At 40.9% G+C, this 18253-nt stretch overlaps 4 protein-coding genes across 4 annotated transcripts in view; 2 read left to right on the forward strand and 2 right to left on the reverse strand.

Moving 5' to 3' along the window:
• Positions 1 to 10365, reverse strand: part of LOC133526429 (general vesicular transport factor p115) — a 22116-nt gene extending 11751 nt beyond the window's left edge. The window contains exons 1-5 of the mRNA XM_061863058.1: positions 10152 to 10365; positions 2663 to 2797; positions 1267 to 2213; positions 850 to 980; positions 8 to 198 (exon numbers count right to left, since the gene is read on the reverse strand). Coding sequence (XP_061719042.1) covers positions 8 to 198; positions 850 to 980; positions 1267 to 2213; positions 2663 to 2797; positions 10152 to 10229 — 1482 coding nt within the window. The 5' untranslated portion in view covers positions 10230 to 10365. The remainder of the gene's footprint in view (positions 1 to 7; positions 199 to 849; positions 981 to 1266; positions 2214 to 2662; positions 2798 to 10151) is intronic.
• The window catches only part of LOC133526400 (stress-activated protein kinase JNK), a 483516-nt gene that overhangs the window by 108221 nt on the left and 357042 nt on the right, over positions 1 to 18253 (forward strand). The gene's annotated exons all lie outside the window — the stretch shown is intronic.
• LOC133526411 (uncharacterized) lies at positions 10423 to 15215 on the forward strand. Its single transcript, XM_061863039.1, has 6 exons — positions 10423 to 10669; positions 10748 to 10997; positions 11391 to 11604; positions 11699 to 11777; positions 12327 to 12439; positions 14276 to 15215. The coding sequence occupies exons 1-6, from the start codon at positions 10605 to 10607 to the stop codon at positions 14452 to 14454; spliced, it is 900 nt and encodes a 299-aa protein (XP_061719023.1). The 5' UTR covers positions 10423 to 10604; the 3' UTR covers positions 14455 to 15215.
• LOC133526408 (serine/threonine-protein kinase rio1-like) lies at positions 15208 to 17929 on the reverse strand. The gene is made up of 2 exons (XM_061863035.1): positions 16902 to 17929; positions 15208 to 15425 (listed from the first exon to the last, which is right to left on the reverse strand). Exons 1-2 carry the CDS (start codon positions 17643 to 17645, stop codon positions 15234 to 15236), a joined length of 936 nt encoding a protein of 311 aa, XP_061719019.1. The 5' UTR covers positions 17646 to 17929; the 3' UTR covers positions 15208 to 15233.

An 18253-nucleotide genomic window follows, 5' to 3' on the forward strand; every position in this document is an offset into this window, starting at 1 on the left:
TTCTTACCTTAGGCTGCAATTTAGTAGTCTGCTGTAAAGTGAGCGTGCACTGATGCAACAAAGACACTGGAGCACTCCCGATATTGGTTGCCAATAACACTCGTAACAGCTGTTCTTTCTGTCCGGGGTTCTCGATGAGCGCGTGTGTGAGCGCCACGGCCGCGAACCAGTTGGAGAGCACGTCGGAGGAGAACAGACCTAGGAAATAAACGGAATTTTACTGAGGATAAAAGCACAAAGCTTAGCGCAGATGGCACTAAAATCATAAAATACATGTCATTAGATACACCATACGTGAGGAAACCTGCATACATCTGCGAAGAAATTCAAAGGTGTATGTGAAGTTCCCAGTCCGCATCGGGCTAGCGTGGGGACTATAGCCCGAGCCCTCTCGCGTATGAGAGGAGGCCTGTGCCCAGCAGTGGGACGTATATAGGCTGAATTATTATTACTATAGATGCGCCAAATTGAAACTAAGATACACAATTACACATACTTCAGACACTTTTGGGTTCCTGTCCTGACAGGTGGAAGCATTTATAATCTGCGCGTTCGTTTAGATTCGTAATGTTAGTATTTTTAACCAACTATTAATGATAATCCCTTTTAAACCTCCCATGTGCTAGCAACCCTAGGAAACACTTCTTGTCAAATCGTGTAGTAAATGTGTACTCTCTACCAGAAACTGTTGTTAGTGCAACGTCAGTGAACTCTTTCAAAAATAGACTAGATACACATTTTAGAACTTTAAAAAGTGCAAAATATACACAAGTGCTGCGATATACACGCATCAGCTCCAAGAGCTGCTAGTGTATCAAATAAAAATAATAATCATTATAATAAACATACCGCCACATAACAGGTGACCACTGGTGAGGCTTGAAACGTCGGAGGAAGAAGGCAGTAACGTTTGCACCAAGCTTGCTTGCGACATCTCATTGTGGTACAGGTAGCATTGGAAACAGTATAGCACGGCACATCTGGAATTATTAAAATCAATGAAACATACAAATAATGAGTCCTCCAACCTTAGCTTATATATGTTCCACTGGGCACAGTAACAGAGCTACACACAATGTTTTCCTTCACCGAAACAGATTCAACACAAAACCTTTTATTTTACCTTGTTGGATGCATATTTAAAACGACGTTATAACTTTTTGTTAACTTTTGGCGATGTCTGAGATTAAATTCGGGCCCTTTCCATAACAAAAACACGAAGGAAACACAAAATTAGACATGAGATACGTATCACAAAACCCTCACCTTAAAGAAAACGGCTGTTTCTCGTTGACCATGGACATGAGCAGCACCACGATGGCCGGGCGCGGCGGGTTGGACGGCGCCATCACGCTCCCCATGAACTCCTGGTTCACCACGTCCCCCCTTATCACCTCCCCGACTGTATTGATCGTTTCTGTCAATATATCCGCCGGTACCCCACTTGCCATAAGAATATTACATAAAGCGTCCAAAAGACCAACGTTTTTCATAATCTTCTGACAGCTTGATATAATCTGAATCGCATTGCTTGGTGACACTAAAGTTCTAACTATTTGCAACATGCAATGTACATTTGAAACCTTTTGCGGTGACCAACCATAGTCTTCCGATTCGTCCGGAGTGTTAAACATTGGTAACATCTTCTGTATATAGCTACCTTCTTTAAAGAAGTTAATATTGCTGCTGTTATTCTTTAACAGATTCAACATTAACAACAGACAGTCTTCTACAATAATCCCTCCATCGGAAAAACCTTCCGAGGACACAATTTCAAAAAGTCTGTCAAAGGCATTTTCAAACGCGACTATCTTCTGTATATTAGCGTTTCCTCTAGTAAGCTTAATAAGTAATAGCAACGTCTCATTTCTGATGACTTCCCGTGGGTCTCCTAATAAATCCATCATTTTGGATACACCCATCGGTTTTACTAGAATGATCTCCTGTATGTCTTTCGGTCTGTTAGTCAGTAAAGAAGTTAGCAGTTGTACAGCTGACAATCTTACTCTGAAGTCAAACTCATCTAATAAGTCTAGAACTAGTTGTATGTTGTGGTGGTCTTTGATGAACATTTCAGTGAATTGTTCGCCGATGTTCATGGGCACGTGAGGATTGTCCTCCTCCTCCTCGAACTGTGTGGGGTACATTACGTTGTTGAGGGTGTCGAGGGCGTAGTTTATGGTCTCATTATCTGCTCGGTCTAGCTCTAAGACCTGGAAGTTTTATAGGCCACTGTTTTAAAAACCGTAAAGTAAAATCGTCCATTCATAAAAGTTTGAAAATGTGGTTGTTGGGTATCGATACAGCTGATACAAGCGCAAACAAACTGCTTCATGAAATGAAAAAGGCGCCGTCGACGGTGCGTTAAAAAGACGCGGTGTGCAAGCAAGGGCCCTAAGTCAATGCAGAGGCGAAAATTTCTTTAAGTACCTAATAAGGGGGTCGCGCTACGAAAAAGCTTAAAAGACACTGGCCTAAATGTTATTAAGTAGCCAGGACCACACAGAGCGAGCATACGCGCGAGGCAATTTAGAATCAGTATTTTAAAAGTAAACCAACATGGTTTGTACGAATTAGTGACAGAATTAAAAAAAAGCTATAACTCCTTAGGGAACAATATAGGCCTTTATCCTTTAATGTCATGAAAATGTAATTAAGTGACCTGTTTCAGTGTGTCCATGCCATGCGCGCCCACATCCACTCGGTACTTGCGCGACATAGCTTTGAGAGCGCGGCACGCATCCCGCCGGTCTTCCAGCAAAGTGGAGTTGTTCACGCGGTCCACTAGACGCTCTACCTGTAATTATAATTACAATATGAGCTTTGTGATGCTGATGCAAGGTTCAATTTTGATTACGGAACGGACGGAATAATAAGTACCTGCTCCATTAAGTCTGTTATACTAAAAGCCTCTTTAAGAAGACTGAAGGGACCACCCAACGTCTTAAGGGGGGGAAGTAATTAAGTGTGAAATAAAAGAATGTATGAAAACATTTGACTAACTCGGGTGTCTTGGCTGAAGGTCTATGCTGGGTGACGCTTGGGCTACCTCCCAGGAGGTGACCCTTATGACGCCCAGCATTGGAACTTCTACCGGGAAAACAAGCTGTCTCCAAAGCGACCGAGCGGGTGGGCAGGTTGCGGATAGCCCCTTAGTCCTAATAAGGACCCGGACAATGGAGGTTGAACCCGAGCAAATCCCAACTCGTGGTCCAACTCCTCATGAACCATTCCCAAATCCTTAAAAATGGGTCTTAGCAAGGCACTCAATAAGCCGCCGCCTCGCGTGGACACACTTCCGACGAATCGACTGGGGAACCAGACGTTACTCTCCTAAAAATCCGGTAAGAGACTTGTTCTTAGACCGGATAAAGGGAGACAACGTCAAGGGGCTAAGGTCGATACAGCGGAAAGGTGTCCTGCACGGGGAGGCTCGGAGATTGAGGGCCATGAAAATGACCCATTTATCCCTTCCTACAAACCCCCAATTTTCCCATAAAACCTTACCCAGACCAACCTTCCTGACCCCCCTTCCCATCTTAATCCACTTATCCACATCCCCCTTCCTGGAGGAGACAACCTCGACTCCAAAAACCCTAATCCAAGGTGTAACTGATCGTGCCGATGGATGCATGGCTGAGAGGGAGCTCAGTCGCGAACGATAGGCCTCGGGTACCGGGCGAAACCCGTTGTATATAGCCTTGTCTACGCAAGCGGGGCTCTGCGTAGTACTGACCTTTTATATCCCTAGCTACTCGTGGGAACCATATGAATAGCATTAAATCAAAAAAAATCATAAATAAAAACCAACAAAAACAAACGACCTCCTTAGATGAGACGGCACATGCTGAAGCACTAAGGGGGGCGAAACCAATAGAGAGTGGGAAGGCCAAGGAGGAGCCATCGAAGCTGGAGAGGCCGCTGAAAGCCGGGGTACCTATCGGAACCCCAGCCCAGGTGACTAAGCCAGAGACGATGGAGCTTTCAACAGCTGGACCCTCGACTGACAAACCGATGGCGGCTGAGAGTGGGACGACACCTGTTGAACCCTCGAAGCAGGTCATAGATCCCGGCTGGGAGATCAGGTGCAAACCAAGAGGGAAGCCTGCCCAGACCGAAGAAGACGCACCTATGCGGAAAAAACTTTCGCAGAGGAAGAGGCAGCGGCTCCAAAAGCGAAGAGAAGCAGAAAGCCGCTCCTCTGGAAACAAACAGGAGGTTGACGCCCCGGAGGGACAGGGCGAGGGAGTGACGACCCCTGCGGAACAAACCCAGGCAAGGAAGAAACCAGAAGGGAAAGCCAAGAGGGCACGCCTGGATGAAACCATATCCCCCAGAGGCGACCACAAAAAACAACGGACAGACGCCGGCTCGGGGAACAGACAACTACCCTCCTCCTATGCGGCGGCAGCAGCGTCAGATCTGACGGTGGCGATTACCAATAACCGCACGGGCAGACTGACGCAGCAAGATGCTGCAGAGGTGGAGAAGAAGATCGGGGACGCTATCTTCCAAGCAGCCATCGAAACCGATCTGGACACCGCAGCGGAGGCCCCAGCGTTCTCAGGTAGACCCAGTTTTGTGGATGGGTACCTGAAGCTGTGGTGCCAGGACGCGAACACCAAGGCGTGGCTGATGAAGTGGTTGGAGTCGGCCACCCTTCAGAACGGAGACCAGCTCGTTGGAAAGAGGGAGGACGAGATGGTCCGGAACACTAGGTGCGGTATCCTGATCCCGTCCCTGGAAGACAACCTCACCAAAATAGGCAGGGTCCTCAACTTCCAGAACCCGTGGGCCATGGTGAGGAAGTGGACTCTCCACCAGGCGATCCCCCTGAAGAAGAGGGCCTGTACCCTACTCCTGGTGGGAATACCTGAAGACGTTGTTCCTACTGTGATGGAAAAGGGAAGAAGACTGAACTACCTATGTGGGACAGTCTACATCCGTTTCCAGCACGGCGGAGGACGCTTCAGAGATTCTCCACCGGAGAAAAACGCAACAGAGGCGAACACTGACGGAGGGGAGAACAAATCTGCAGAGGACGCGCCTGAAAAGAACACCCCCTCTGCAATGGACACCGACTGCGCGGAACCACACACCTCAGACATCGAGGAAGGCATTTTGCTGGACTCTGAGGACGAGGATGGCTTACCAAAGGGGATCAGTCTCCTGGACCTAAAGGGAAGGGCAGCGGAAGGGATATCCCCAGATGGCGCCTTCCCACTGTAAGGTCCTCCAGGTTAACCTCCAGCACAGCGAATCTGCAACGGCTCAACTTCGAAGATGGCTGGAGGTTAACCCAACATCCATAGCCCTGATTCAAGAGCCGTGGATCAGGAACACACGCATAAACGGCCTTGGTAATACCGGAGGTAATTTATTTTACAATACACATTTCAAACCAAGATCTTGTATATACATATCTCGTAACATAATGGCACAACCACTAACTCAATTCTGTTCCAGAGACGTGTGTGCCATAAAACTCCTCAGAACACAAAACTCAAGTCTACCGGAGATAGTCCTGGCGTCCACCTACATGGCGGCGGAGGACGAACCACCTCCAGTGGAGATGAACAACCTCATACGCTACTGCGAACGAGAAAGGCTCGAGCTGGTCATATCTGCAGACTGCAACGGCCATCACAACCTATGGGGAATGGAAACCAACAACAAAAGAGGTAACGATATTGTTGAATACCTTATGTCAACTAACCTAGATATATTAAACACAGGATCCAAACCAACTTTTGTCACTCGTAGGTGTAATACTATAATTGACATTACTCTAAGCACAGGACTGGCAGCTCAACACATATCCAACTGGCACGTGTCGGACGAGCTATCCTGCTCCGACCACAGATGGATTCGGTATGACCTGACAGCTGACACCCAAACATCCACACCTAGAAGAAACCCGAGACGCACGGACATAGCGGCGTACAAGGAACTTCTGGAAGGTAAACTACACAATAACACACACACTAACAGACCTAGCAATACAAAGGAATTGGAGGAACAGGTAAACGTACTTATTAAAAACATAACTGAAAGCTACGAAAACACATGTCCGCTATCGACTCCATCAGCTAGAGGAAAAGGCAATAATAATAACAACAACAGCTGGTGGGGACCGGAGTTGGAACGAATGAGAACAAAAATGAGAAGGTTACTTAACAGAGCAATGAACACAAGAGCTGAAGAGGACTGGGACAGGTACAAAACAGCTAAAACAGACTACAAGAAAAGACTAAGATACAGAAAATCAGCCTCATGGCGAAACTTCTGCGACAACATATCCACAGTAACTCAAGCAAACAGAACAAGGAAAATCCTTGCAGACCAACCAAGACAACTACTAGGTACCCTGAGGAGACAAGATAATAGTACCACCAGCAGCCCAGCTGAGACAGAAAGGCTACTGGTGGAGACCCACTTCCCAGGATGCAAAGTAGTAAACGAGCAAGACCCAGAACAGGATACAATTAACTATAATCCAACTGAAAGCGAATGGAGAACAGCAGAATGTATAACAGAATATAATAAAACAACCTGGGCGGTAAATAGTTTTGATAACTTTAAATCGCCGGGAACAGACGGAATTTACCCAGCCCTACTAAAATGGGGTGGACATACATTAATCAAACATCTATCCAATCTACTGTGCAGCTGTATAGCCTTTAGATATATACCACATAAATGGAGGGAAGTGAAAGTGATTTTCCTCCCAAAGCCAGGCAAAACCGATTACTCGGATCCCAAGTCTTTCAGACCAATCAGCCTTACATCCTTCATGCTAAAAACACTAGAAAGACTATGTGACAGAGAACTGAAGGACACGGCCCTAAAAAACATAGAAATCCATCCAAACCAACACGCCTACAGTCAAGGGAAATCAACTGACTCAGCTCTCCATGCTGTAGTAAGCAACATAGAGAATGCGCTAGCAAGGAAGAACTCATGCCTAGGCACCTTCATCGACATAGAAGGAGCCTTTGACAAGACAAACTTTAGCAGCATTCAACAAGCATTACAAAGACATAGAACCAACCCACTCGTAACCGAATGGATAATGAATATGTTAAGACAGAGAATAATAAGACTTTCCGAAAACCAAACTCATCAAGCACTAGTCATGAGAGGATGCCCCCAGGGAGGAGTACTCTCACCACTGCTTTGGAACCTGGTGGTGAACGAATTGATAACAAAATTAAACAACAAACACTTTATGACTATAGGGTACGCAGATGACTTAGTAATACTAATCAGCGGCCTAGTAATAAACACACTATGTGATCTCACACAGACAGCACTGAAAATAGTAGAGAAATGGTGCAAGGAGAATGACCTATCGGTAAACCCAAAAAAGACCGACACAATTCTCTTCACACACAAACGAAAACTGGGTACATACGAACTGCCAACCCTTTTTGGCACAAGATTGACACTTTCAAAGGATGTAAAATACCTAGGCATAATCCTGGATGATAGACTGAACTGGAACAAACACCTGGACAATAAACTAAACAAAGCAACAGTAGCCTTTTGGCAATGCCGGAGGATGGTGGGCAAGAGATGGGGACTTGCTCCTCACATCATACTGTGGCTATACAAAATGGTAATAATGCCAATGATCAGCTATGGCTCGGTCGTATGGTGGCCCCGCACCCAGCTAACCACGGTAATAGACAAACTAAACAAAACACAAAGAACTAGCATGTGTGGCTGCGACGGGCTGTATGAGAACTACTCCGACTGCGGCGCTAGAAATAATGCTAGGACTCCTACCATTACATATATATATACAAAAAGAAGCGGCTGCCACGGCTCTCCGGTTGAAAAAACTAAACCTATGGACATCCTTCAGCTCATCGCACAAGAAGATCTATGAAAATATGATCTCAAAACTACCCATGCTGGAGGCGCCCATCGACAAAACACCAAAAACTATGATCTTCTGGAAAGAATACGCCATATCATTAACAGAAGATCCAAAAGAAGGACTAGACCAAACAAACCTAAGAATATTCACAGATGGCTCAAAAACATTTGAAGGGACAGGATGTGGTGTCTTCTCGGAGGACCTAAACATACACATCTCAAAACCCCTGGGAGAACATAACACGGTATTCCAAGCAGAATGTGTGGGAATAATAGAAGCTTGCAATGCCATAACAAGACGACAGGTGAAACACGAAAATATACTAATACTATCAGACAGTAAATCAGTACTACAAGCGCTATGCAGCGACAAACTTAATTCAGAGCTCATACTCGAATGTCATCGAAGCCTCACGGAAGTGAGCAAAGAAGGCAACAAAGTAACAATTCAATGGATAAAGGGGCATAGTGGATCAAGAGGAAACGATGCAGCGGACGAACTGGCCAGGAAAGGCTCAGAAACGCCGGCATATGGACCCGAGCCCATCATACCCCTACCAATATCCTATATACACAACCAGCTAGACCTACATCACAGACAACTGCACAATAAATACTGGAATGAAATGGACACATGCAGGCAGACTAAGGATTTTCTACCGGAACTGAACCACAAACTCACCAAAATACTACTGAAAACACCTCGACACCAACTACGTAAAATAGTAGGATTAATTACAGGACATAACACACTTAACAAACACCTACACAATATGGGTAAAACGGACAGCCCCATGTGCAGAGCGTGCATGGAAGAAGAAGAAACAACAAAACATATTCTCCTAGACTGCAAACAGGTAGAAGTATACAGGAACAAATACCTAGGGACTCCGTGCACACTAGGAGAGGCAATTAGCAACCTGAAAACTTTGCTAGGCTTCGTGGAGGAGCTGGGGTGGTTTAGAGTAGCGCTACCTCGTTTCACGCAAAATAGGCACAATGGTTGTCGATTTGCGGAAAATGCCCAGAAGCACTAACTAACTAACTAACTAACATTTGACGGGGAAAATTACACATAAAAACAATTTTAAATGGGTTTCTATTAATCAGGTTTTACTGTATTATAGCCTAAAGACTTTGTTACTTGAGCAGTATGCTGTCCTTAACAGCTAATACACTACTAAAACTTCTGACACAAATACTTCAGTCACCTAACCCCCTTATTCATAAACGGCTTCTAAAGTTGACAAACTGCTAATAATTGTTTGTCCCTTTCCATCATACCTATAAGTCCAAAAGGGACAAACGATTATTAGCGGCTTGTCAACTTTAGTAGACATTTATGAATAAGGAGGTAAGTACTCCGACTCTATTTGGTCTATTAATTTTTAATAGTTCTTAATGCCACATAAATTACCTTTCATTAAAGTCTACACTGTTAATATTAAATAATTTATTGATAATTACTACAATTTAATTATGCATGCATTCTATAGCTACTTCTGTGCCATCTGGCAAGATATATTTAGTGACATTAAATATCAAATAAATTACAAATAAGGGTTATTGTTGCTTTATTGTTCTTTCATACACATAGATTGTTCTCCTTACCTCTACCCTCCACAGGCAGGAAAATATTTTATTTGATATTGGAACACATATCCCAGAACATGAAAACCATAAAGAAATTAAATGTATTAACTCAAAATATTACATATCTTACATTTGTTTGCAACAGTTTCATTCCCACCATTCGAAAAGTGTTGAATATGTTTGCTAAACTGATCATACTATTATCATGTTTGATAATTAAAACACTATTTCCATTTCACAGTCCACTGGTTCTGCTAATCACAAATAACTTCACATAATACTTTAGTTTTCAATTTAATTATCTTTATAACTTTAAATTTTGATAAAACTTATGCATTGTTACATTTTATTTTTTAGGTTTCTAATTAGTATCAAATCTTATGTGAATGAACAGCATTAACTGAATTTGTATGGTTATTTTAAGGTTATTTAACTACCATGTCTAAAGTTTTAAAGTACAGAAACTCGTCGATTTCTTAAATAAATAAAAAGTAGAAGAAATTAAATAAATATTGACATTATTATTTCACTAAAAAGCAATGTTTTATGTACAATGATAGTTACAACTAGAAGAGTCATCAAGTCGGGACACAATTGCCTTGCATACCTTATGATATGAAGGTCCCGGGACTATATATAACATTAGAAACATTTTTGATACAAATCCAACATCGTACCGTTTCCGCACCCGACGGAGTTTGGCCGGGCTCCGGCGCCCCCAGAACGGTTTTTAAGCCGCTCTTCAAGAAATCCATCGTAGTTCTTCTATTTGCCTTCTGACACCATACACCACTCTTGAAATACACAGTAAATTAGGACATAAAATAGCGAAATATGTAATCGTGTTAACCCAAATATTCGACACGTCAAAGGAGTTGTCACAACTTTTGACAAGTACACAAGTGATAAGAAACGCAGCTTTCCCATGAACGGACCAATGTATTGCACTTACAAAACGCAGTTATGGATGCGTTCATGGGCATTAAATAATAAATGGAACGTCAATTTATTAAATCAAAGTTGTCAAATTGTTCTGCCAGCTAAAGTTATGTTTTGATTCGTAATTAATATCGGTATTTAGTGAAAATTTGCCCGTTTCTGATAAAACTGCTTTGTTAATTATATCCATAATGTCTACTGATTTAAATGCTAGCTTCAATGAGCAGTTCATGAACATAAACACTAAATTGAAAAAGTAAGTAGCGTAGCACCGAGCCGAGTACGTACTGTATTAAACTCATTAAAGTTGTGCTAATATAAAGGGTTTTTACAGACGTTTCTTAAGGAAGCCGAATATTTCTGAAGCTACCAACGAGTTCATAGCGCTTGCTATCCAGTGCGAGTATTCCGAGCAACCTACATTTGCTGGTCATTGCTATATTGGTGCAGCCAAGTGCGAAGCATCTGTTGGCAACTTTTTGGGCGAAGCGGAGTATCTAGTGACTGCTGCAAGGCAGTTCATGAAGGCAGAGAAAAAATTACGTTCGTTAAAGTTTTGTAGTCCTGATAGAGAAAATCTAGAGGTGAGACAAACAATATATTTGTATTTATTTAAACTTTATTACACAAACAGAGAAAATTGTTCAAATGGTGCACTTATAGCCAAATGCCCCAAAAGGTATTCTTTTTCAGTCAGCTATTGAGTCAACCAGAGTAATTTGATGTAGGAAAGATTCAATTCCGAAGAGAATTTCATGTTATAGCGATACTTATAATTATTCTTTCAATTAAATGCCTACCCCGGGGATTAGTTAAAGAAAACTGTTAGTACTTTCTTTCTTATATCAAAATGTACAGTTTTTACAATGTCACACTGTTGAAAGTTGATTTCTAAATGTCCAAATCAATTCCTTGTCCACTGCCAACAGTGCAACAATATTAAAAGATAATTGTTGATATCCCCTATTTTATTCCAGGCAGCCATTGGATGCTTCACCCAAGCCCTGACCAAGTATCCAGAAAGGTCCTCCATCCGCTTGTCTCTACTGAGCGAGCTGGCAGCTGACCTCGTAACATTGAACCTAAAGTGTGAAGCTATATCCTACTATGAACAAGCACTTGCTTTAGTACAGGACCCAACCATGAGGATCATATTTGTGAAGAATTATATTAACCTGCTTATAGACTGTGGTAAATTATTTAACATGGATTAAATTAGTAGTATTTAAATATCATAAAATAGCCTTGCAAATTATGATAATATTTTTTTTTTTTTAATTTTCAGGAAAATATGATATAGCCCTAGAAAAAGCAAATGAACTGATAGATTCCAATGTGGACCTACCAGAAGATGTTCTAGCAGAGTAAGTAATTATTTTGAATTTTTTTTTTCAAGTGACCGGTCTAGCTGATTGGGTAGTGACCCTGCCTATGAAGCTGATGATCCCGGGTTCGAATCCCAGAAGAGTGTTTATTTGTTGTCAAACACAGATATAAGTGTTAAAACTTATAGTTTACCTGAAAAATTCTTTATTTTTATTTAAATTATGGTGCTATTCCCAATTTTTACCACCAATTACAATTCCCTGCTATTACTACCAAAGTGAACTGGTGGTAACTATTGCTATATTTTTTTACTGAATGGTAGAAGACAGATGGCAGAACAACCTTGACGTCTTTCGGTAAGATTTGCCTAATATTGCCATATGCTGCGATGTGTGGATCAAAGAGAGGGAAGCCTTCACCCAGTAGTAGTGGGACACAATAGGTTAACAAATAAATGACACGAAAAATAATTCCCAAGCATTACACCATTTTTTAATGATAATAACTAGAAAAAAATTGTAGTGTTTAAAAATTACAATAAATGATGTTGGTACATCAGGAATCATGTTTATATTTTTATTTTTCAGAATCCAGCTAAGTCGAATACTCCTTTCCCTTTACATGGACCCTAAAAGTGATGCAAAGGTAGAATCCCTGAAACAACTTTTCACTGATATACTGAATGATGATGACAGTGATGGTAAGAATAAATTATTATTACCTATTTATATCTTTTCTACTATGCTACACTTTATTTGAAAAGTTCTACATCGTGTTTTTATTGAATTCCGTTAACTCCGGGGTATGGGTAAGTATGTTTAAGGAAACTAAATGGCATAGTTAATTTTCAAATAAAAAGTAATTAAATGTTGCATATAGCGTTGTTGTAACACGGGCATTTCATTTAATTCAAGCAAACAATTGAAAACTGTGACATTTCGAACATCAATCGTCCGATATAGTACTTACGTTTAATAACAAATGTATCCACTCGTACTAAATACTAATCAATATGTAAACATGTCCTAAGGCAAGTTTATACGCTCGTAAGAGCCTTATAAGATAAACATGAATCATTGATTATCTCCAAAATGGAGTTAATTAGAATACCGATGTCTTTGAGAAAGTTACTTAATTTAAGCTCAGGAATGCATCCTTGAAATTAACGAAATAAAAACACGGTGTATAGGTCGTGTCATCCACGATGACGCGCAGATTTGAATACGAGTCAAGGCACGCGTCAAGACCACCACCACCAAGCTTCTGCAGGTTTTTTGATTTAGAATTTGTTTTTTTTTTTTATTATTATATAAAATTTCATTCACACGGGTTACACAAACCCTTAACAAATGACGTAGATGTAGTGCAGGGACGCCCGGCCGGGAGCAGGCGGGCTGTCGATCGCTCGTTGCGTTCACTCAGCCCGAAACTGAACAAACTTAACAAATCATACCTAAAGTTTCCTCAAGAATCGATCTATTGAAAGATGAAAAACGCATGAACATTCGTTCAGTAGTTTTTGAGTTTATCACGAACCTACAGACGCGGCGAGGGTCTTTGTTTTATAGATGTTTAAATAGTAGATCGTATCGTACTATGTGATTAAAGATTACTGTTTATTTTACTTTACTAAAAATTGTTAGTTTTGCTACCTAAAGGTTGTCTGAAAGAGATCGCTAATTAGCTATAAGACCTGTTGGAGATCCGCAACGGCAAAATGCTTCACTGAGTTGAATAGATTTAATGATATCTTGCGCACGTATACCTACATACCTAATACCTATATCACGGTTTCCGCTCAGTGGATTTGTAGTGCGTAAAAGAGATGGTTATAATACACACAGCTATAAGTGCGACCAAGATGGCGATTCACGCGACACCCTCCGAAACGCTCTGAAACGGTCAATTCGCATATTCGCATCGTCTCACTCGTTTGGCTCGGCCGGCACATTCGAATCATGAGTGGGAAAGAGCGAGCAAGTAACACATAGATGAGCTAGTTAAATCACAAGTGAGATTATGAGTGAGTTCAAGCAAAATAATAGTTCATTTAAATCACTCACTCGTGAACGACACATGTCTATTACCGAATTATAAACTTGTATTTCATTTTCTGGTTTTTAGGGTTCCGTATCCAAAGGGTAAAACGGGACCCTATTACTAAGACTCCGCTGTCCGTCTGTCCGTCTTTCACCAGGCTGTATCTCATGAACCGTGATAGCTGATGATTTATTTCTGTTGCCGCTATAACAACTAATACTAAAAAGTACGGAACTCTCGGTGGGTGAGTCCGACTCGCACCTGTCCGCTTTTTTCAACTTTAGTGCATAATAAAGAAATATCTAGTGACCGAGCTTTGCTCGGAAAACTCAAAAATGCGCGTTTTCCCAGAAATAAGACCTGATTTGTCCCATTTAACAAATTTCATCGAAATCGTTAGAGCCGTTTCCGAGATCCCCGAAATATATAAATATATTATATATATACAAGAATTGCTTGTTTAAAGGTATAAAGATTATTTCGTTATTTTCCGCAGCAATACCATTCAACGTGGACCTTCGGCTGAAACTCCAGTCGGCCATCTTGTCCCACGTGTCGCGCGACGCGCAGGCGCTGGCGCGCGCCGCGTGCGCGCTGCGGCCCGCGCTCGCCCCCGCGCAGCAGGACCTGCTCGCCATGCTCCACCACGCTGCCACCAGGAACGGGAACTACTAATAAATTGTGTCTTAAGGTGTAAGGCTGTTTTTGGTTAAGCTCTGTCATTGCGTTTATGGCACACATTGGTTGTTTTGTTATTTACTTAAACATTCGCCTCCGAGTTGGTCCCCCTTGTCGTATACTACACATGGCGCGTGATCCAAAATAAACTCAGTGTCTTATAGTATAAAGCTTTTTTGCAATAATCGCTTCAATAACACGAGTTAATATATGAAGAACACGCGAATAATTTAGTATGGGTACTGTAAAAAAGAATGCGGTCTAACTGTGGTGGAGAATATAAACGCAGACGTAGATTTCTGATATTATATATTTTTTCTTCAAACAGCTAGATTATAAATATCGACTACTCTTGATGGTTGCCACCTTCCGAATGGCCGTCTGCAGATATAGTATACGAACCCTGTGTTTGTATTAAATATTTTAACAGAGGCAACTACCTACCTACTAAGGCTGCAGACTGGACGCACGCGATCGGCGTCGTGCGGCGCGGCAAGCGCACAGCGGGCGGCAATCGCCGCCGCCGTCGACCAGAACAGATTCGTTAAATTCTAAGTATACGTTTTGATCGAGTCATCGAGTTCAAAATGTACCTATAGACTTGAATTAATCTAATTTGACGACCGCTGCTTCGCTAGTCATGCCGCCGGTCGCCCCGTCTAGTCGTATGTAATAAATCCTAATGTATTAAGTCAATTCAACTGTAGAAACATAACAAATCAATATATTAAATATAATATGTATATTACGTTAAATGATCAATTAGTTTTATTCTGTTAACATTTAAAACGATTCTGAGTGGTTTTAAAATCCCGAGTACTTCTTCTGTTCGGGTTGGACGTCTGCGGATCCTTCCATAAATCTTTCTGTACTACTTCTAGAATTTTGCTGCTAATCTTCTCGAGCCCTGTGACTGACTTGAACAATTCTTCAGCACTTTTCACTGAGACTCCTCTGCTTTTGAAAAACTGTGAAAAGTTAAAAAAATTAATAAAAGAATTTGTGAAAGCTATAGCAAAGAGAATTTGAAATAGAGGTGGATTGTCAAAGAACTTACTACCATCTTTCGACACATGATTAAAACTTTTAGAAACTTTTGACTTCGATCCTGATCCTTGTAAAAAAAAAATTGAACAACGTATCGGAAATAAATAGGTATATAAATATAATAACAACTCAATCTTGTGCTCGTCCATACAAAAATTGAAAACGTTTTCCCACTTCTAAATATTTTCCATTCCTCATGATTTTTTATGATATTTTGGCACAATGAAAAACTAGGTAAGTATAAAAAAAAATATTTAATTTTTTCCAAGCGAATCCTATAAACCTAGAATATATTATGCTGAAGCGATCAACATCAAAATCAAAGTGATTTGTTAAGATTTCACTAACTAGTGGAAACCGTTTTCTCCCAAAATGGAATTTTGTTAGGATCGCAAAGCTATTCTTCCCTCCTAATACAAAACTGCAGGTCTATTGTAATTTAGCAAATTGTTATGGTTTTGATATGACCACGATGATCGTCTTGGTTATTGGCGCGCGCCTCACGCACGTTCACTTCATCCTATATTATTATAGGTATCTCCTAAAACTTAGAAATTGCCAGAGAGGAATTGAACGAAGTATGCTAGGAATCAGGCTAGTAGACCGTAAACGAGCACAGGACATAAGATCTGACACAAAGGTAGAAGACATTAGTTTCTAAGCATTATTGTGTACTTTTATTATGTACCTATGTTTAAACTTTTTGAATAAACGTCTTTATTATTATTATTATTATTAGTACATACCTACTTAAGAAAGTAAGGCAGCTAAAATGGCGATGGACAGGACATATGACAAGGGATAGCAGAACAAAATGAACAAAAACTAGATTGGTCTCCACATGGAAAAAGGAAGTAAGGTGGCCAATTTGGATGGAGAGACGACATCAATAAAATTGGAGGAAAAGAATGGCCCAAAATAGCAAATGACAGGGAGAAATGGAAGAACCTGGAAGAGCCCTGTGTGTCACAAGACATGCTGGACACTAAATCAAGAAGAACTGATAAACAATGATGTGCAGTTTAGTTTCCAGCAATAAAGGCTAGGTATAATAATAATAATTATAGGTAGGGCAAGAGCAGCACCCGCTCGGTGTACCGTGTAAGTGTCAAAAGGGACTCTACGTGATGGCTTCGGCTCCGCGCACGCCTCCCAAAGGTCCGGAACACCATTGTTCCGTGATGGGAAAGACATACAAATAATTATAGGTATAACTACCTATAATATGTTTGGCCAACTTGACTGCCCCACCTGCGATAGAGTTTTAAAAGAAAGTCCACGTAATTAGCTGGGGTCGCCGTTGCCGATCACGCCATGGATACCTATATTACCAATCAGCATGAGCGATCTTCAAGGTCGTATCATAACAAGGTGTAAACTGTATAATTGTAACTTACCATTGAAACAAATTGGCAGTCTTTCATTAGCTTTCTTAAGGCCATCGGATGATCCTTCCTCACAGAATGTGTCCATCCTATGAAATATAATTTATTCACCCAAATAATTTTACTTGCAGAGAGACTCCCATGTACTAAACCCAATTTATTATACCAGGTGTCTATCTCGTTCACAATTTCATTGTAAGTATCATTAAACTTCTCAGATGGGAGTGTTGATATAGATGGTGCAGTCTCCTGATTTGATCCAATGAAACTTATAATAATAACATTATTATTTCTATACACTGGATGTGGAGTGTTGTTAGAAAAATACTGACTCCGTAAAATCTCCAAATGTTCATTTTCTCTTTGCACACGCTTATATATAGCATTGTTTTTTTCTACACAATTACTCAATCTGTATACTTTAACAGCATTTCCGTCTGGAAAGTATGTGTGATAATTACCATGACAATGTGCATGTATCACTACAGAGTTTATTCCTTTACCAACAATATTATGAAATCCCCCTGAAAGCTGTTGGGTAATAAGCATTTCTAAAATTTGTGTTGTTGATCTACCAAATTTATACTGTGAAGGTGGTCTAGCAACAGCTTTTTCCTTCTCAATAATTTTATACTCTTTTAGCTTCATTCTTTGAGTGAATTGTTTTTGTTTGGAATTATTTAGGTAAGAAACCAGTTCAAATTCATATAAGTACTTCTGTTCTGCCAAGTATGCTTTGTTTGAAGTATTTTGCATATTTTTTTTTTATACCAAGTTGGGTGCTGGTGCAGCTGTCTGTTAAGTTCCCTGGACACTGTGAGATGAGTAATATATTTTTTAGTTTTACAATTACTCCAACGCGGGTACTTCTTCACACGAATATCGAATTAATGAAAAACTTTGTCGACCTAATAATATACCTAACAGTCCTAACACTCACACAACACACACAGTATTAATTAAATAAACTTATTAAAATTAAACAAAGTTACTTCACGTTGCACTACACTTTTGCGAGTGATTGTGGCTTGCTTTGATGTTATGGTACTTATAGTGGTTTCGCAATGATTTACAACAAATTAAAATATTCATTTTCCTTTTAATTTTTACGAATTTGGCAAACCTGCATATCTGTCATTACTCGTTTAAAGCCGTTATAGATGGGCTTAACGGACCGCGACCTGGGTGCGGTCAAAATATCTCTTTTTCGCTCTAACTTATAACTGCGTCCTTAACGGACGGACGGCAGACTACATTGCACATGAACTAGGTGATCTAACGTGCGCCGGACCGCAGCAAGGTCGTGATCCGTTGCGGCCGTTTAGAAATACTATTATGGGCTCTACATCTACAGACTTAAAACT

Source organism: Cydia pomonella, chromosome 16 (assembly GCF_033807575.1).
Source record: "Cydia pomonella isolate Wapato2018A chromosome 16, ilCydPomo1, whole genome shotgun sequence".
NCBI lineage: Eukaryota > Metazoa > Arthropoda > Insecta > Lepidoptera > Tortricidae > Cydia > Cydia pomonella.